The sequence below is a fragment of the Zootoca vivipara genome, chromosome 17 (assembly GCF_963506605.1).
Source record: "Zootoca vivipara chromosome 17, rZooViv1.1, whole genome shotgun sequence".
NCBI classification, from domain to species: domain Eukaryota; kingdom Metazoa; phylum Chordata; class Lepidosauria; order Squamata; family Lacertidae; genus Zootoca; species Zootoca vivipara.
In genome coordinates, this window is record NC_083292.1 from 1792747 (window position 1) to 1813313 (window position 20567).

At 43.7% G+C, this 20567-nt stretch overlaps 2 protein-coding genes across 2 annotated transcripts in view; one reads left to right on the forward strand and one right to left on the reverse strand.

The window, feature by feature from the left end:
- Positions 1 to 1072: 1072 nt before the first annotated feature.
- On the forward strand, positions 1073 to 12425 carry DIABLO (diablo IAP-binding mitochondrial protein). The gene is made up of 7 exons (XM_035098024.2): positions 1073 to 1250; positions 1407 to 1643; positions 2271 to 2391; positions 7145 to 7276; positions 7375 to 7485; positions 7788 to 7884; positions 8396 to 12425. Exons 1-7 carry the CDS (start codon positions 1129 to 1131, stop codon positions 8608 to 8610), a joined length of 1035 nt encoding a protein of 344 aa, XP_034953915.1. The 5' UTR covers positions 1073 to 1128; the 3' UTR covers positions 8611 to 12425.
- Positions 12426 to 13342: 917 nt separating this feature from the next.
- Positions 13343 to 20567, reverse strand: part of AACS (acetoacetyl-CoA synthetase) — a 54050-nt gene continuing 46825 nt past the window's right edge. Inside the window, exons 14-18 of the mRNA XM_035098023.2 lie at positions 20140 to 20265; positions 19569 to 19638; positions 19113 to 19171; positions 17490 to 17692; positions 13343 to 14380 (exon numbers count right to left, since the gene is read on the reverse strand). Of these exons, the coding sequence (XP_034953914.1) occupies positions 14243 to 14380; positions 17490 to 17692; positions 19113 to 19171; positions 19569 to 19638; positions 20140 to 20265 (596 nt within the window). The 3' untranslated portion in view covers positions 13343 to 14242. The remainder of the gene's footprint in view (positions 14381 to 17489; positions 17693 to 19112; positions 19172 to 19568; positions 19639 to 20139; positions 20266 to 20567) is intronic.

Here is a 20567-nt window from a genome sequence, read left to right on the forward strand (position 1 = left end):
CAAACTAGAGAAGAATGGCTACAAAAGCCAAGTAAGTACTTGAACTTGCTAAGTTGACTGAAGCCTTAAGGAACAAGTCTAATAAAATAGTCCAGAAGGAATGGGGATGCTTAAATACCTACCTATCGAGTCAAGGTCCACTTCATTTTTAAATTCTTTTACATTTAAATTTTGTTTTTTGTTTAAAAAAAAAGTTCACAAGATGGTGCTTTAATAGTCTGGTAAAAGGGTTGAGTAACACTATCCAGAAGTAAATAATAATATATTGAGGAGATGGTCTCTGCCAGTAACCAGCCTGAAAAGCATGACTCGAAAGGAAAAGAGGGGAGGGAGGGAAGAGGAAAAAGACAAACCCAGGCACTCCTTACACAAAGGAGACATTTGAAGGAAGGATGCCCTGACATTGCTGCCCTGAAGTTCTAGCCAGGATTCTCAGTGTTTGGCTGCGAAGTGTACGTGATGTTTTTACTCTTGTGAGGGTGTTTGTTTGTTTTTAGCTGATTTGTCATGCTGCTCTTCTGCTTCTAGTGATTTTTCATATTATTTTGATTTCATTTGCGTGTGCTTTTTCTGTTTAATATGTCAACTGAGACCAAAATATACAGAATAAACGAAAGGCAAATTCTACGGTATTAAACATAAAACACGCACACAGTGCCTCCACGATGGCGCTGAAGAAATCCAGGTGGCGGGCGAGCAGGAGCAGCCCCTGCTGAGCGAGAGGGCCAGAGGGGGAGGAGGCCTGCCGGACTGCACCCGCCGCTGCCTGCTGTGTCGCCGCGGCGCTGCGTCGTATCCCTCCTGTGCGCGCGTGCGTCGTGATGCACGCGACGTACTTCGGGCGCCGCTGCACGCACACACAATACGGTAACAAATCCGGGTCTCTTTATCAGCCTCAGGGCGCAGCACGGGCGAGGGGGCGGGGCGGTTCGCAACACGCACGCGCCATGGGATTTCTCCCGCCAAAAGGTTGCCCGGTGAAAGGATCACGTGCTTAACACGCAAACGGCCGCTCTTGCCCAGCCCCCCGGCTTCCGATTCCGACGCATGCGTATATGCGCTTCTGCTTGAAACCTACTACAGTAGAGACAGAAAAAGAAACAGCCGCTGGATGGATCATTTAAACAGATGGACTCTGCAGGACCAGACGATAGGACGCTCCGTTCTCACAGCTGTCGACGCCAATTCCATCTCGCTCATGATTTCCAGCAACTGGGACTCGGAGGAACGTCGCCTGTGGCGGCGGGCGGGTTACAATCTTGCTGTATCCATAGAGGAGCGCCACTCTACCCTTTCGCATCTCTGTAGTGCGGACTTTCTCCTTCCTGCTCCGCGTAGACATAAATAGAATCAGATCAATTCCAGAGCGGAAGTGACGATAGAGGATTTTTTTGTCTTCGTTCTAGCTGTATAAATCCCTTCAGACGGGATCAGTCTCCGAGGAAGGCGACGGCGCGAAACGTGAAGGCCGGGAATCTCGCAGAAGAAAAGGGGTGCGGAGGGCTACATCCCACCTTACGAAATCAGCTCTATGGCATTAGCCGTGGCGCTGGTGATGACGTGTTTCCGCTGCGCCTTGACCGAACCAAGATGGCGACGGCTTTGAGTAACCGGTGGCTGCGGAGCTGCTACGCTTTCTTCAGGTATCTGTGGAAAGGAACCAGCTTCCTTCACTTCGCTCTACCGTCCCCAGTCTCCCCCTAGCCGTGCTTTTTGCTTCAGTTTACTTCCATAGCGACGTCTGCCAGGGATAATTCTATAGGAGTGGCCCCTGCAGTGAATTAGTAAATCCTCGGAAAATAATTGAATCGAGCCTCGCACCTGGATTTTTTCCATAACAACACCCAGCTAAGTACAACAGAATCCAGTTTCTATTTACTGTACAAAACTCTCTTCTGTTGCTATTGTGATTTATAACTGCTCGTTCTGGACGTAGTTTGCCTGTATTTTATTTGGATTATTTTGCTTGTATTGCACCGTGAGCAAATAAAGAAATCAATATCTGCATCTTCAAAGCTACTAGGTACCGGTATCTTTGAAAATGTTTTATAGTCTAAATCCTGGAGGAGGTGGATTGTTTTTCAGTGACAGATGTACAGTTAAGGAGTTCCTGCTCAGTTTCCTAACAGCCTGGCTTTTGAAATGAGAGGACTGTAAGCAGGACTTGGCTGGCAGTGGACTCCAAATATGGTGGCTCTTTGCTTATTAGTCCTCTAGAATTCATATTGCTTATAGCACTTGTACCTAAGATGGATGTGTTTTCCCCCCAGGCACAGTTTTCCCATCCTGGCAAATGGCAAAGCTCGTTGCATGTCAGGATTGAGGGGACCATGGAGCAAAGTGGTAGCACTGGGGTTTGGCATAACCTTGTCTGCAATTCCTATTACACAGGTAACCCTCTGGAAAATATTTATCAGTTAAAATGTCAGGACCCAAGGTTCAACTTAATTTTTAAATTCTTTGGTAGTCTCTCTCTTTTTTAAAAAAACAAATCATTTCCCTTCCATTTTGGGTTGAATTTTTCTTCTGTTTACATCTCCAGCCTTTATTTCCTTGTTACTCTTTTATCTGGAACTTGTTGCCTTCTGACAACTGTGTCTCTACTTGTTTGCAGCTGTTTAAAACAGTATGTGAAAATGTGGCTATTTGTCAGGGATGGGCAGGAGCCAGAGGAATGGGGTGGGGTGGGGGTGATATATGAGCCGAGGGAGGCAGGGACTGGTGGTGGAAGAGGAAAGTCAGGAAGAGGAGACAGGGCAATGAGAACCAGAAGAGCTGCAGGAGGCCTCGGATATTGGAGAGACCGAGGTGCTTCCAGAGAGAGTCATGCCTTTTAAAACCCCACTTTGTTGTCTCCACACTCAAGGAGAGGTGTGTAGCACCAGGAACAGCTACCGTGTTTCTCCTAAAATAAGACACGTCTTAAATTTATTTTTCCTCCAAAAAAACACACCACGGCTTATTTTCAGGGGATGTCTTATTTTTTATTAAGTATTTTTTATTAACCATGCATTTTGTAAAGTGGGCAAGGCAAGAAAAGAAAGTAGGGTACTGTACCGGTAGTGTTTTGAAACTGGGCTTTGGGGCTCGGCATGGTGCGCTGCACACTGTGGCTCTTGCCGTCGGGGCTTGGCGTTGCGCACGCTGCGGCTGTTGCCGGCTCCCGCTCGGTTGGGGCTCGGCTCTGTGATTGCTGCGCCTCTTGCCGGCTCCCCTCGGTCGGGGCTCGGCTCCGCGAGCGCTGCACCGCTTGCCGGCTTTTGCTGAGTCGGGGTGGGCTGTTGCTGGCTCTCACCGGGTCCCAATGGTCTCCTGCTCAGTCGGGGCGGGCTGTTGCTGGCTCTCACCGGGTCCCGGGTCTCACCGGCTCTCACCTCGGGGAGGCACGCTGTTCAGGCTCCCGCTGGGTCGGAGCTCGGCGAGCGCTGCGCCTTTTGCCGGCTCCCGCTCAGTAGGGGCACGGCGCGGCGCGCTGTTGCCGGCTCCCGCTCAGTCAGGGCTCGGAGCGGCGTGTGCTGCACCTCTCACCGGGTCCTGCTGTGTCGGGGGTCGGCGTAGCGCGCTGTTGCAGGCTCCTGCAGAGTCGGGGCTCGGCGAGCGCTGCACCTCTTCCCTGCTCCCGCTCAATCGGGGCTTCGTGCGGCTCGCGCTACAGCTCTCGCCGGGTCCCGCTGGGTTGCGGATCGGCACGGCGCGCTGTTGTCGACTCTCCCGGGTCGGCCCTCGTGGGGTCCTGCTTGGTCGGGGCTTGGCGCGCTGTACTGCCGGGACCTGCGGCACTCGCGGGGTCCTGCTGGTCGGCTCTCGGGGGGTCCTGCTGCAGCTCTTGCCGGCTCCTGGTCAGTCGTGACTCCACATGGGACATGCTGCTGTGTAATTTGGCGGGGCAGCAACATCCGTTTCAGGGTGCCGACAGGAAACTTCCTTTTCCTCTTCCTCTTCCTTGGCGCCATCCAGACCCGCTTCCCCCCCCCGGCTTATTTTCGGGGTATGTCTTATATTTATTCTACCCTTGAAAAGCCTGCCATGGCTTATTTTTGAGGCCCGTCTTATTTTAGGAGAAACACGGTAGAGCTGCTGTTGAGGAGGAGCCATCAGGATCCGTCCAGGTGTTTGAAGGATAAGATAATCTTTATTGTCATTGTCCTATTTCAGGAACAACTAAACTACTGTGAGTTTAAGACAGGAGGGGATGGGGCCACACTGTAGCTCCAGCTGTCCAAGACGGAGCACGGGTCTGCTAGTTGTAGCTGCCTAGACAGCTAGTCAGCATGAATATTCTTGTAATGTAACCAAGTGTTTTGCTAATAAAGAACTAAAAATTCAGTTGCTCATCCTTGTTGGTCTGGTTCAACACTGTGCTCTGCCTCCACAGTTGGAGGCATAAATGCTTCTGAATACCAATTGCTAGAAACTACGAAGGGGAGTGCTCTTGTACTTGAATCCTGTTTGCTGGTTTCCTATCTGCATCTTGTGAGCCACTGTGAGAACAAGATGGTCCACTGGCCAGCAGGCTTTTCTTATGTTCTTATTATAATAAGTGTACAGCACCTAGCTGCTAAGGTATCATTACTGCTTTATTTTTTCCTCATATAATTAACTGAGAAATCGCAACATTTGGCTTTCTTTATATGCAGACATGATGGAATTAAGTGGCAGTGTGAAACAAACCAGTTGCAATTTGTTTTTACTGTTTTAAATTGTAAAACTTTGTTAATAGTGTTTGTTTGGGGTGGTCATACTTTATTTCTTTATAGTTAATAAAATGTTTAAATAACACTAACCCTGTATCTTAGGACAGAGTTATGTTATTGGACTAAAACTCCTATTATCCCTTACCATTGGCCATGCAAGTTGTGGCTGATGGGAGCTGGGAGTCAAACAACAGGTAGCAGGCCTCAGTTTCCCCATTCCTGTCTTATTGTTGCACAGCAAAGTTTGTAATTCAGAAATGCCCGAGAAATCAGTTACCTGGCAATGGAACTGAGCTTAAGGTGGCACCAGATGAACACCACAGAGGGTATTCCACAGCTGGGGAGCCACTACAGCGAAGACCCAGAGAAATAAGGATTCTAGTAATTCTAGAGTGAGCCCAGTAACACTTGAAAGAATTGATTCTGTTGAGCTTTTCCACTTACTGTGGACTATGAAATCTTTTAAAAGTATGAAGTGTTCCAGGTGGCTTATCTACCTTTTAGAGTAATTATAACATTAGATGAGGTTTGTAAGGGTTCTTACAAGCAGTAAAGCTATCTTAAAAGTGATGACTTTTTAGTGTTTTCCTAAGCACACAGATTAGCCCCCGTCCTCCTCCTCCTCTTATAAAACACTAAACTTCAAGCAATCCAGTTGAAGTGATTGGCAGTAGATTCAATATGAATTTTCAAAACGACATTCATGCAGTGCATAATTCATTAATGAAATTTGTTGCAAGATAACATTTATGATACCTGCTAGCTTTAAAAGGGGAGATGAATGGAGAATGTTGGTGACTATTAAAAGCAGTTTTCTTCATTTTCTGCTTGGGGGCTTTCCAGACATACTTACTTGGTTGAGTTCTGTGAGAAACAGCCTGCTGGACGTGATGGATCTTTGTGATACAGCAAAATTCTTAGTTAGAGTGACAGTGTCCTTCACATCCACATTCAGCTGGTAAAAACGTGTCATTTAGTTACCAATTTAAATGGGAGCAACATCTGTTAGAACAAGTGAGAAAGAGCCATTTGTTTCCAGTAACTTGAGAGAAGATTCTTGAAGATTCTTGAAGCATTGAAGTGCAAGATTATTTAGTCTACAGCGGCTATAAATAGCTGTGGAGCACTTATCTATGGACTTTACAATTCCTGCAGGGGAGAGACTGCTGAGCTGAGTGCAGGCAGCATGTAGGACTGAAGTGTGCCTTACTTTTCTGTGTGTAAAGTTGTAAATAGTCTTCTACTGTCAAGATTGATATTGCTTATCTTCTTCAAGATCTGGGTAGCTGAAATAGCACCAGATATTTGGAACTGGTGATGGAAATATGTATTAGTTTGAAGGATGTTGGAGGTATAAAGCTACAGCTGCAGATATGCACCATATAATTTTGTCTTATCCAAAAATTATTATATTCTGTATGGCTGTAGTTCACAAAATAGAAGTAATTGCAGGTTATGTTTTCCCAATGAATTTTCTAGTTATTTTATTTGGTTATGGAAAGGTTTTAGTTTTACCAGAAGGTCAAGAACTAACAGTTCATCTATTGACAGCTGCACAGATAGCTATTAGTTATAACTAATGCTCTGACTTTAAGATGAGTGGAGAGCTAAGGTGTGAGATATTGTACCTGTGATAAAATTGACAAACAGAACAAAAGAAGAAAAGCCTTGGCAATCTGTTCAGTGAAAAGTAGAGACTTTTAAATTATGTAAATATGGGATAATGTTGAGCCACATACTTTATTAGGAATTGCCTGAGGATAAGTAAACATTGTACAGTGGTGCTTCAACTTATGAATTTAATCCATTCTGAAGGCACCTTTGTTGGTCAAAAAATTCAGTCGAAAAGCTCCATTGGAAACGCGATTTCCCATAGGAATGCATTGGAAACGGAAAAATTCATAAGTCGAAGCAACCCCATCTAAAAATTCGTAAGTCGAAAAAACCCTATCTAAAACCGCCGCGGTTTCCGTTCGGATGTCGAGAAATTCGTAGCATGCGGCCATTTGCCCCATTCATAAGTCGAAAAATTCGGTTGTTGAGCCGTTCGTAACTCGAGGTACCACTGTACTAGGTTTCAATAATCAGTTAACAGGTTTTACTCACAGTAGACTTACTGAAATTAATGGACATGTCTAACTTAGGTCCATTAATCTAAATGGTTTTTATCTGAGCGAACACTGGTTCTACCATTCCAGTTGTTTTAGGTCATTTTTTCTTATAAGTAACAGATATTATTTTCATTTTGGTATCATTTTGTATATTTTACACATTCATATACTTGATATACTTTTGAATGGTGTACTCAGTGTTACACTAATAAAATATTTTTTAAAGTTAATGATTTCTGGCTTTTTTCTTTTTTGCTGGTAGCCATGTCAGGTTTCCAGATTTTGAAGAGCTATTATTTTGAAAAGCAAGCTGACAAAGGCATAATATTTGTATTTCAGAAACATGACCCAAGCTCACTTAGCAATGAAGCGTTAATCCGAAGAGCTGTATCTTTAGTAACCGATAGCACTGGTACCCTTCTCTCTCAAACAACATATGCGTTAATTGAAGCTCTAACAGAGTATACAACGGTAAGATGCTCTCTGTCTCTGAACTTCTGAATTCTGTAGCATAACACAAACTTTTAGTTAACTGGGTGCTACTGAGTATGGGTTGTTTCCTGTTGCAGGCAGTTTACACGTTGGTGTCACTGTACCAGAAATACACACACCTCCTTGGGAAAATGAATTCCAATGAGGAGGATGCAGTTTGGCAGGTGATCATTGGCGCTCGAGTAGAGGTAAGGAACCAGCAAGAAACCTGGGCTCAATGCATCTTTTTTCAGGAACCAGTATTCCAGCATTGATATTCTGGATATGGACCCCAAAGGTCTGATTTCAAATTCCCTACTCCATTCTCACTTGATACAGAGCTTTTTTTAAAAAAAAGCAGGCTTAACAGTTGTAAGTTCAAATGGGAGTGGTTGTAAATGAAGTGTGCCAAATCAGAAGTTTGATTTTATTTAACCTGCTTATAAAATGTTTATTTTTGGTGGAATAAGCACGTTCAAATGCTGTTTCTCATTGTAGCTTTTGTCTTTAGATGACTGTGAAGCAACATGAGTACCTGAAGTTAGAATCCAGGTGGATGACTGCATTGCGCCTTTCAGAGATGGCAGCAGAAGCAGCGTATCAGTCTGGTATTATTCGCTGAAGCATATCCCCATCATTGAATAGCTTCCTACTGTTGTCCTTTCCAAGGCATTTGCATATTAGGACAAGTTGTATTCACATGAATTGTCTCTCAAACACTTTGGTCCAAACTGATTTTGGAGTTTGGTTTGTACCATAGAAGCCCCCCCCCCCCCCCCGTTCTAAAAGCATATTGGAGATGTTAAAAGAAAATAGCACAACATGCACATATGTGTTTCATCAATTGCAGACCATGTTTGGAGAGATCTTTTAAACCAGCCTCAGGATTTATTGTCCTGTGATGTGGTAAAAGAAAATAATGGAAGGAATTGTGCAATATGGGTGCAAGGAAAGTCTGCATCTGCAACCATGTATGTCTTGCATGTTGTTGTCATATGACAGCCATGTCTTAATGTGAATGACATGTGCCCATCCATGAACACCCTTGGATCTGTGCCTGGACCCAAGTCCAATCAGTGTTGTGGTGTGGAACTGCTGATTTTAACATTACTTTTTCAGGAGCTGATCAAGCATCTGTTTCAACACATAACCACATTCAGCTGGTGAAAACTCAAGTGCAAGAGGTGCGGCAGCTGTCGCAGAAAGCAGAGACTAAGCTGGCGGAAGTTCAAACGGAGGAGCTCATGAAACTGACAGAAGAGCCACCATTGCCAGCCGGTCGACAAGACAGCATGGAGGAAACCGATGAAGAAGCCTACCTGCGTGAAGATTGAAGTGTTGCTAGCCTTGAGGATTTTGCCCCCAACTTTGATGGGGGAAGGAGGCACTAAGTTGAAATACCAACCTTGTTAGCTGCAGGTCTTGGACATTGGAAGTTGCGTTTCTGATTTGTGGGAAAGTGTTTCTATTTAAATCAACTATGCAAATGTGAAAGTAGCCAGCTGAGGTGTCCTTTCTTGGGCGTGGAGATCTGTTGTTAGAATGGCTAATGAAGATGATTCAGTAACAGGTCCTCAAACTCTCAAAAGCCTGGAGCTAATTGTACCTTCAGTTTCAAAAGGGTTGGGTTTTTTCTTTGAAAATATTTACTTGGGTTGTAAAGGAAATAGAAGTCATGCCAACTATTACACCTGAAATTTCACAAGTAAGTTGCCAGAAAGTCAGTTTAAAAGATAAATGTCACTTATGTGTGTATGTATATGCTACCCCCTAATTATGTGAACTTTAGCAACCTCTTTTAAAAAATAAAAGTTACCAGGACTTCTATCTTTTAACTGTAGCTAAAGGCAGATGCTCAATAGTGGACTATGCAGACAATAGTCCCAATATGGCACGGGTGATCTACATGCTAGCATACAGTAGCTGAAGTCACACAAGGGTGTCTCATTATACAACAACAACAATTTAATCACTCAATTCAGTGGGAATAATCTGTTGTCCTACATTATGGAGTAAAAAATTCAAAAGGTGATGGGGAGAATAGGATGTGCACTGGAGCATCTATCACACTACTAAAAGGCACATTTCAAGACAAGTGATTAAAATTGTCAGTGCAATCTTGCACATTCAATATGACTTACTCATAAGTGCATTTAATCTAATGCCAACAAAACTGCATTTCAAATCAAATATACCTCTATATAGCTTGGAGCTTATGAAATACAGAGGTGGGTTTTATCTTGCTCAAACACAAAGTGAAGAAAAGCCTTTGGAATGCTATGTGAGTCAGGTAATGGCAAAAGTGAAGAAAGAAAGGTGGGCTAGGCTTTTTGTAAAGGCAAATCACTTCCAGTGGTCAGAAGGAACTGTTGCACACAAACATTCACTTCTCACTGCTACACACACCATGGCTCAAAAGAGACACCACAAATGTCCTTTCATCTTTTTCATACCATCATAATGGAATGCCCCTTGGTACCAATTACAGCCCTGCTTGAACACACTAATTGCAAAAAGAATAACACATCTATATCTCCCCAAGAAAGACACCGTTCTCATAGATTGCAAACTAAATTGAATATTCTATTCTCCACCCCACCAGCTCCCAACTTTAGGGACGCATAAATCAGATTGCATCAGAAAAGAAATCACAGTTCTTTTTTAAAGTACAGGAAAGGTATGCTAAAAGCAATATTAGGGTTTTTCCAGACTGATTTTTGTGGGTGTACTGTGCAGCAAAAATAATGCACGAGTGCTGGATTTATGCAGGAGTGCCTGCAAATTGTTCCATTTTATTAGTTGTTCTGTGATACTGCTGCAGTGTTACTGGGCTCTGGAGGCAACATCAGGACACACAAAAAAAGCAACTCCAGAATATGTATGCTCTGAAAAGATACAGAATTTCAGGAGGAAGTTATGGGACACACACTGATTGGAAATGAAGCCACATGCCTGCCCCAAAACTTTTGGAGGTGCCAGAGTTATTGAAAGCAGAATCATGTATAACCACCCTGATAGATCATCCTGAATCCACAATAAAGAGCACCTTGCTCAGTTGGTTACACTGTGGTGCTGATAATGTCAAGGTTGCAGATTCAATCCCTGTAAGGGACAGTATCCCAGTTTATTGTGCCCCCTCGCTTTTGCCCCTGTTCTCAAGGCTCTGTGATGAAACCTATTTTCCTTCCGCAAGGATTATGCAATGCCTGCTTCCAGGGGCCTCTGAATGTGAGGTGGGCATAGAATGGAGAGAATCGCCTACATGGAGGACAGAGAAGGGTGCTTTGAGTGTGTGGAGAAACTGGGCTACTGTACAGGGGCAACATTTATGTTTCTTGCTCCACCCACTTTTGTCTCTGGCCCCACCCACCAATGGCACATGGCCCTCAGAAGGCTGTGCAGAAGGGAATGTGGCCCCCAGGCTACAGAAAAATAGGAGAAGCAGCAGTGTGGAGAAGCTGAAGAGGCGGGAAGAAGGGAAGAGACTGTAGGGCAGAAAGGAGAGTGGAGGCTCTGAGAGACTGAAAAGTCCTGTGACAGAAACTGTTATTAAACTGGCGACAGTTAACTGACATTATTCATGGAGTCATCAAACCCCCAGTTGCTAGGGAACTAGCAGGAGTTTCAAGTTGGGTCATTGCAAAGTGTTGTCTAATTTTCCCATTAAATGTTACATAATTGTTCCTAAACTGGCTCGCAGCTTTTAACTCTTAGAAGGTAAAGAAATATTGCTTAATGATTAGAGGGGTAGATTACACACCTCTCTGTTGTAGCCCTGAATCCCCAAGTGTCCAATTCTACCTTCAAAATAATGTCTACGCGGTATTTCCCACAGGGTCTCCTACCACTTACAACCAAACCATAGCAATATATCCAACATGGCAGGTTGTAGGTCAGCACCCTCTAGTGCAGGCATCCCCAAACTGCGGCCCATGATCCCTAGCTAACAGGACCAGTGGTCGGGGAAGATGGGAATTGTAGTCCAAAACATCTGGAGGGCCGAAGTTTGGGGGTGCCTGCTCTAGTGCTTGATTTTGACTGAAGAGGAAAATAATTTCCCTGCATTTTCAACTGTTTAACCTTTGCTTGGACAGCTGGTTAATCTGTTCCTGTGGACACTTCTGTGCCAACAAAATACTCAAGACGCCAACACCAACTTTTGTTCAGTTTTGGTTTCAAGGTTCTGTCACCAATCTTTCCTGATATATTGGCTTCAAAAGCAGGGTGGGGTGGGGATGGTTTTTAACTGCCATTTTGAATTACGGCCACCATCTTGAACTCTGATGAGATGGGAATGTGCTTTGCCAATGCAGTGCCCTTCAGATGTATTGGATGATGGCACTGGGTTGGCAAAGGCTGGAGCAACCAAGTTTCTGAGACCCATACACAATAGGTATAAGTAAAATCCCAGTATATATGTATGTACATAGGTTCTATGGCAGCCCCACTTTTTAAAAGAACTATGCCAGCAAACTGTTTTGGATTTACTGACCTCTGCTCCTTACAAAGTAACACTAATATGATCAATTCACTCCACAATAAAGATGAGAATTTATTCTGCAGTTTTATTAAGTTTAAATTCCTTAAAGCATCATTGAGATCACTCAACGTGATTTTTAAAAGGGGGGAGGGATCCAAGACAGAATTTGTCCACCAATCAAATAACATAGGAGTTTTTGAAGCACCAAACTTTTCTTTCCTGCAGAGTTCACACAACTACATATTCCATTATGAAAAACACAGGGGACCATAAAAAATATGTTTAGTTGTTTTCCATACACAAGTAATAAGTTGTTTTATTAGGGGGGAAATCCCTTTACAAAGCACCAAGAAACAGTTCCTCCCACCTCCACCCTCATGTCCCCAAAAGATCACATAGTATGGTTATTATTTTAAAGCAAGGAAGTTACCGGTACACAAATTGGCCACCAAACACAAAGGTCTTGGGAGTTTCTGGGACACAGGATAGGCAGCTGGCAGCCTGGATACTCAATCCAGCCCACAAAGGGGCCCTGGTGTTAAGCCTAATTTTCTCTTCTCCCGTTTTCTCCCACAAAAGCCAAAGTCACAACCACACCATACATTTAAAGCTCATGGCTTCTCTCCAGCTCAGGTAATCTCAGGAGCATTCACATACTCCCCCTGCAAAGCTACAGTTCACAGAATTGTTTGGGGAAAGCCATGTGGTTTAAAAGTGTGGTGTGGTTGTGACCTGATTTTAAGGTAAAGGGCTCTCAAGCTTCCTTTCCAACTCTACCAACAGCTAATGGAACAGAGGTTCTGCTAGCACTCTTCTGCCTACATACCCAATTTCCTGGGCCCTAGTTGTAAACCAACACAGGCAAATGGGGGTTAAGTATCCAAAGTCTGTATGGGATGTGTTCTGCCAAAGCTACCATTGTTGTGGCACTGTGGAAGAAAAGGTTCAAGACCCAATGTAATGCGCTCCAGACCACAGCGCCCATCAGTATTCAGAGAGCACCACACTGTCCTTCACTGGGTGACAATGTCCTTCTTTAGCCCACACACGGTTAAAAATGGGGGTGTACAAGATCAGTGACTTTGCCATTTACTTCCACGCTCAGGATCCGCAACGGGTTGTGCATAAAAATCAAGTTGACCTGCTTTCTTCAGATCTGTATAAAATTTTAAACCAGGAAAACTGTTTCCGGAAACTAAGTGCATAGTCATGCTTCTAATTACAGTATCTCCCCTTTCTCCAAAAGAGACAGTTTGAGGGCTGGGAAGATGAAATCCTGGTGCCAACCCAAAGTCCCGAGGAACTGATGGAACTATCTGCCAGTCACTGCTAGCTGGTTCCACTGGTTGCAAGACGCATCTAAATGAGGGCTGCAACCTTTCATATTTTAGCAGGAAAGTCAAGTATTATTTTGAACAGTGGCAATAAATCTGTGCTCTGTTCCAAAACAGCCTTTGCCAAACTGGTGCCCTCCAGATGTTTTTCTGGCTGGTTCCGATGGAAGCAGTAGTCCAAAAGTAGCCTTAAAAGGTAATCTTAAAAAGAGGTATTTCTAAAAAATAAAAAAAGTTTTAAACACAGACCCATAAGTCAATCTCTTTATTTAAAAAAGAATAAGTAAAAATAAACTGAATCCAGTTCTTGTGAACACATCCTTGCATCTGGGAAACTTTCCCACATGCAATTGTCAGTGACATATCAATCCCCTGTCTCCTGTTGAGGATTGGGGGGTGTGGTCTAAGGAAAACACCCTCGTTTCTTCAGGATGCTGCTATCTAAGCCTGCTGGGCACTATCACCACTGAGAATGCACTCTTTCTATCACACTCAACATCCCCATTGCCTTAAAAAAACCTCAAGTGAAGAACAGTAGCAGTAAAGCAAGCATGAGAAACATGCCCACAGTTTTCTAGTCTTCCCACTGAAAAGCCACCAGTAGTTTCCTAGAACCTTGAGCAGTTTTAAACCATAACCAGGAATGAGAACATGCAGCCCTCCAGATGTTGCTGAACTACAACTCCTATAATCCCTGACAATTAGCCATGCTGGTTGAGGCTGATGGGAATTGGAGTCCAACAGCATCTCGGGGGAAACAGATGCCCCACCTCCAACCATTATCAAACGGTATATATGCCTACTACCCTATTTCCTCGATTTTAAAAGATAAAATTCAAACCAGAAGACACATTTTTTTTAGTGTAGATCATTTAAAAAGTCTCTGTGCCCAGCTGCATCTGAAAAGAGGCAAGCTAGATCTTCTAGGCTGGAAGGAAAGCAACGCTGATACACCCAGATTTGCAGGGCTGCCCTTCCAGAAGCCTTTTCATGAAGCACTTGGCAAATCAAAAGAGTGTTTCTTCTTTTTCAAAAGAAGCACCATCACTTAAATAGTTTCTTTTGCATACAGCGTCCATATACATATTATATACACAGTACAAAACCACACACGCACACACGCAAACAGAGATGGGGAAAAGGCAGAATCCTTCAGAAGTTCTGGAGCTCAGGAATGTCTCGGTAAAGGTCCAGGGTCTCTGGATTGGAGAAGGTGCCCCGCTGAGCCACTTCCTTCCCAGCGATAACGTGTTTGACAGCCACTTCAACTTTCTTCCCATTTATTGTGTACTGTGAAATTAAGCAGATAAGGAGATAAGAATTGCTTGCCGCATCAGGCCAATGGCCCTCCTAGCCCAGCAGGCAACCAGAACATGGTCACAAGAGCCCTCCTTCCTTCTGCGGTTTCCAGAAACTGGGATTCTAAAGCATCGCTGCCTCCAGCTGCAGAGGGAGAATTTGGCCATCATGCCTAGTAGCTCACGACTCCAAGACACCAAATCACAAGTTAATATATGTAATTGAGTTACTGTAATGGTATCATTTTAATTATACTCTATTATGGTTCCAAGTGTTTTGTAATACCTATCACATCCCCTGTGTGTGCAAAAGGCCTGACTGGCTAACCAGCAATGGCTGTGCTTGCTTGGGATGAAGATTGTTAAAAGTTCTGCATCCTGCATCCTGTTCTCTCCCAGTCACCATCCAGATGCCTCTGGAAAGTCCACATGCTTCCTACACACTGGCTCATGAAAAAACAAGGTCAGTGGCAGGTAAATACTTTTTTGCAGTTCCAGGAGTTATATTTGACAAAAAAAGGGGGTGGGTCACAGGAGAGAGGCAGGAAACAAACAAACAAACAAAAAGAATGGGAGGAAAGCAAGAATCCAGCTTTGAGTGCTTTCTTCTAGGGACATGATATGATTAGAATTCAGTTTTACATAACTTCAGAGTGTGGGCTACTTAATGATCTAAACTAGGACTCCTAAATAACCAGCTGTCATATAAACACCCCAAAGCCTCCTTTTACTTTTTCGTTTCAAGATAACAAAATTCCTTCCAGCAGCACCTTAAAGACCAACTAAGTTTTTTTATTTTGGTATGATGGTATGAGCTTTCGTGTGCATGCACACTTCTTCAGATACACTGAAATAGAAGTCCCCAGACGCTTATTATGTAGAGAAAGGGTGGGGAGGGGGTTGGTGGAAATGGGTGATTGACTGACTGATAGCTGTTGACGACTGTAAACGACTGCAAATGGTCTTGCATGAAAAAGCAAGGGGTGAGATGGCTGAAGATTGCTTTATCATGTATAATGAGATAAGAATCCAACGTCTCTGTTCAAATCAGGTCTCTCCATGGTTTTAAGCTTTGTGATAAGTTGCAATTCAGCAACTTCTCTTTCCAGTCTACTTCTGGAATTCTTTTGAAGTAAGACAGTTTATGGAGCCATTTGAAGCTGATCTTCCATAGCTTTTTTTTGTGTGTGTGCAAAGGGATGGGAGCACACAACCAGAGATCAGGACCAGACCCACCCCACACACTGGGCCTTATGCTGCTGCTTTTCAGGGAGGCAGGCTGGCGCAAAGTGTGGCTTAAAGAACAACATGCTGGTACCAAAAATCTGAAGACAATGGCTTCTATAATGTGGGTGAGTGATTCTGCCACACTCATCAGGTCGCCCCAGGCTGGCAAGACTCTATATAACAACCCCATTAAAGTATCTACTGGCTACACCAACGTGGAGCCCTGCAGACGTTGCTGGATCACCAAGATCATCTTGAGGAGTGCTGTTAGTTGCCCTCCGTGTTAAAGAAGCCCAATTGGCCTCAGCTGGAAGTGGGGCATTTGGTGCTGCTGGCCTCACGCTGTGGAACACTGTTCATGCAGAGATGTGGCAGGCATCCTCACTTCTTTGACTTCCAGGCCTCTATTGGAGACTTTTTCATGCTGACAGGCCTTTGCAGCTGATTAATTAGGCAGCCACTTTAATTATTATTACTTTTAAATGGTGTTTCATTTGTTGTACACCAATATCTTTAATGATATGGCAGTATAGTAAATGCTTCTATAAATGAACAAACTTACTCCATGGGCCAATGGGAAGGCAGGATGCAACTTGCAGGCCAAAAACTTCCCAAATGCAACAGGTTGGGAAAGGCAGTTAGATTCAGCCATTTGTGAAATCTCTGCCTCTCTTACACACATTTTTTTAAAAAAGGTAAGAGAAACCATGAGTGACTTACTCAACATCATTTTTAAAGTTTGTCCAGTACTGTCTTCTCCCTCTTTCATTCCCCTAGGGCTCCATCCACACGAGACCATTAAAACACCATCAAAGAATTCTGGACCCCGTAATTAGTTAAGGATTGGTGAGAATTTCAACTCTCTGCCAAAAATTCTTTGAGGGGGGAGAGGAATGCTTTGAATCTGGTTTAAAAGGTGTAGTGTGTACACAGCTTGAAATTCAGGGCCATCCAATGAAACTGAATGTTGGGAGATTTAGGACAGGCAACAGAAGTACTTTGTCATACAGTGCATAATTGAAACTACAGAATTTGCTTCCATGGGAGGCAGTGATGGCTTGGAGAGCTTTAAAAGGAAATTGGACAAAGTCATGGAGAACAAGGCTATCACTGGAAGGGTCGTAGCTCAGGGGCACGCCATTCACCTTGCATGCAGAAGGTCCCAGGTTCAATTTTCGGCATCTCCAGGTAGAGCTGGGAGAGACTCCACTGGAGAGGAGCTGCCAGTCTGTGTGGAGAATATTGAGCTAGATGGACTAGTGATCTGACAGTTTCCTATGTTCCTGCACATGAAAGTCAGAAGTAGATCAAAACTTCCTTCACGGGCCTTACTTGTCTCTGTGCACCTTCAGTTGTGAAAAACATTTGGTCACAAGCTTTGCAAGATATTTTGAGGTGTTTTTTTGTTTTTGTTTTGTTTTTAAAGAGAGACTTCTTGCAAAACATTTTAGAGAACAGAACTATCCAAAATGTTTTTTGGGGGGGAGCCGCTTTTTGGCACACCAGAAAGGCAACCATCCCATTTTATAATTATCAACAACACCCAAGAGTTATCAGTATATCAACAGGACACATGTATATTTATAAACTGAATAAAGGTGTTTATGAGGGAACTCTTTTTTGCTGTTTAAAAAAAGGAGGAAAAAGAGGAAAAGGCTTGTTCAGGAAGAAAAGCACACACAAGTTGCTAAGCAACACAAACTATAAAACTCCACTCCACTTTTTTAATTAAAAAAACAAGAGACTAAAATTTCCAGACATGTGTGGGCTTTGAAGAGAGATGACAAGTGCTCCTTAATGACTATTCCAAGGTGACAATGAAAAAAATATATAGCAACAGCAAGTAGTAAGAAAAAAGGATTGTGCTGACATACCGGAATGCCTTCAGTTTCCAGAATGAGGCTGGGAACATGCCGGGCAGAGAGTGCGACGCGGATCGCTTCCCTGATGCGTTTCACCAAATCTGGGCTGAACTCCTGGTTGGTGGCCATCTTTAGGAAAAGGATCACCCTTTCTTCGCCATCTTTGTTGTACTGAGGGACGCAGAGGCTGTCCGAAACCTCCTCAAAAGCTTCCACTGAAGAGACAAAGGAAATGTTGGCTTAGACTTATTTGCGCCCCCGCGGCAGGGAATAGTAAATATGTGCCCATTATAAAGCCAGGCCATGGTGGCTTGCAGGGGCAGCTGGCACTCTAAGCCAGGTAAGATGGCACCAGAGCCAATGGCAGGCACAGTCAACTTGGTCTAGTTTTGTCCCCATTTTCCTCCATACAGAGGGAATGGATGGTCTCAGCACTCTTAACTACCTGTAACTGCAGGCCCAGGATTCTTTGGGGGAAGCCCTGACTGTTTAAAGTGGGATAGTACCACTTTAAATGCATAGTGCAGATGAGGCTTTTATATTCTTAACTGGTGTGGAGCAGTGGTTAGAGAGTCTGGTTAGGCCTGAAGAGACTTAAAGATTACTGGGTGGTCTGTGGACTATCTCTCCGCCTAAGTTACAAGTTTGTTAAGAGGAGAAAATATTGGGGCAAGGGGGAAAAGGAAATCATGTATGAGCTCCTTGGAGGAAAAAGTTGATTATTTTATGAAACAAGACTAAAATAAGATGTATTCACAGTAAGAAGTAATTCCGGTCACTTAAGCTGTGGTTTCCAGCTTAGACCTCAACTACTTATGTAAACCATGCAACAAACTTGACTGGCTGGGCAGAATACAAATATGATCAATTTGCTGGTCATAGGTGCAGTATGAAATCCAATGGTAGAACACAGGGCATCTATCTATCTATCTATCTATCTATCTATCTATCTATCTATCTATCTATCTATCTTTCTTTCTTTCTCTCTATCTATCTATCTATCTATCTTTCTCTCTATCTATCTAGATTTATATACTGCTTAATATTTTTTAAAAGTGATTTACATAAAATGCTGCCTTTATTAATAATAGCAATAAAGGCAGACTTTAAAAACAGCTGCTATTACTTTGTGCCTGGGGTGGGGTACCCAAAAAAACCATTATTAAGCAAAACTGTTGAGTTTGGACATAAAGTCAAACCATAGTTCAAACAAGCCACGGTTTGTAAACCAACAAGAAACCTTGGGTTCACATTGTGATTTGTTGGCAAAATACAAGCCATAGTTAGTCTGCTTGGCTGGGTTTGCAAATTCCAAACGAACAACAACATAGCATTGTGTGTAAACCAAGCCACCGTGCAGGGCATGTGAAGAAATGACAGCTTCTTAGAGACTAAGAGACTTATTGAGTGCATGCAAGGTCCAGTACTCTACGCCTTACAGATGAGGCCAATGGTGACTTGACTAGTTTGAGCCTCTTCAAATCCTGCAGCACCCACACACTGCTCTCAGCCTAACCTACCTCACAGGGTTGTTGTTGAATGAAGTCAAGATAGAAAAATGAGAAATCAAGTTAGCCAATACAGCAATTACCGGTAAGGGGAGGAAGAAGAGTGGATAAATGTTAAATTGCATACCTATGTTATAGATCTCAGAACTCCCAAACCTCACACCACTTGGATTCAGTGTGCCATCACTGGGGGGGAAGAAACAAGTACAAGCCATAGAGGAAAAGCATAATCATTATTAAAGCACCATTAATGTATAATCACAGTCTGATGAAAAGAGACAAAACATAGGGAATTTATCATGGTTCTCAATAAAACGGTGTTGAATATGCAACAAAAAATGATCCTTAGGCTAGGATTCCAAGAGACCACTGTTTGTTAGAGATTCATACCCATTAGAACGATGGCATAAACAACATACAGGCATAAACAACAAACAAACAGGCCCAGCCTCAGAAACGTCAGCCAGTCAGCAGAGCCAGACTGACAATGTGTCCCCGTATTCCCAGCCAACAACAGCACGCCACTCTGCTAACAGCCACGAAGCATCTCTCACATATGGTCACGCCAAAGTGATGGGCATACCTGCGGCCAAGCATGACGATACCTCCTGTCTTGGGGTTGATCTTGCAATAGTCGCCGTGAGCCCAGACACCTGTCCAGAAAAACCCACATGGAGGGCAACCAGGTCAATTATTAACAATCCAGGCCTGGATGGCACACAAATCTGTTTTCACATTCACGAGAAAAGTGCTAATTGATGGAACAGATTAAAAAACCAAACAATACAATTGGCAACAATCACAGGCTGCAGCCTCAGTTATCAAATCAACAATGAAGACCCATTTTTAAAAAGAATTCAAACCTATTTGTGATCCCTGATGGTTTCTGAAGTTGAGAGAAAGGAGCACACCAGAAAGATGAAGAGATCTGACCCTGCACTTGCAGAGAGCAAAGTGAGGGGGTGGGATGGTGAGCAAACAAGCAGGAATCCCGCAACATTTACACTTTCGAGATTACAATTTCACAAGCAAATATTGGTACCCACAGCAGTTCTCAAATGCCATGCTCAAATATTAGTTCTGCAGGCTTTATAGGTGCGGGACCAACAATGTGCCCCCACAACACACACAAAAAGCACTACCTCAATACATACCTGGAAATCTTGAGAAATAAGCCTTTCTATACTTGTTTCCATTCTCGTCGTTCCAAAAGTGTGTTGGCTGGCAGGGCATAGGCTTGGTGCAGACCAGCTCTCCACTTTCCCCCAAAACTGGCTTGCCTGTTTTAAGGATCAAGAACAAAGGCGGCTTGTTTTCCCCTCTCTAGCCCTTTGAATGTGCAGTATTTCATCACGCAATTGATCAGCTGTTCCCTGTTACACCTCCTTTGGAGGTGGGATAAGACCTTGAGTGTCATCATTTAGCCCAGCCCTCCCCAACTTGGCACCCTATGGATGTTGCCAGACTAACTTTCAACATCCCTGAGACCACAGGCCACACTGCTGTAGCTCAACAACCTCTGGACATCAGAAGGTTGAAGAAGACATAGCCCAGCCACTGTGGCTCCATCTGCACTATACTT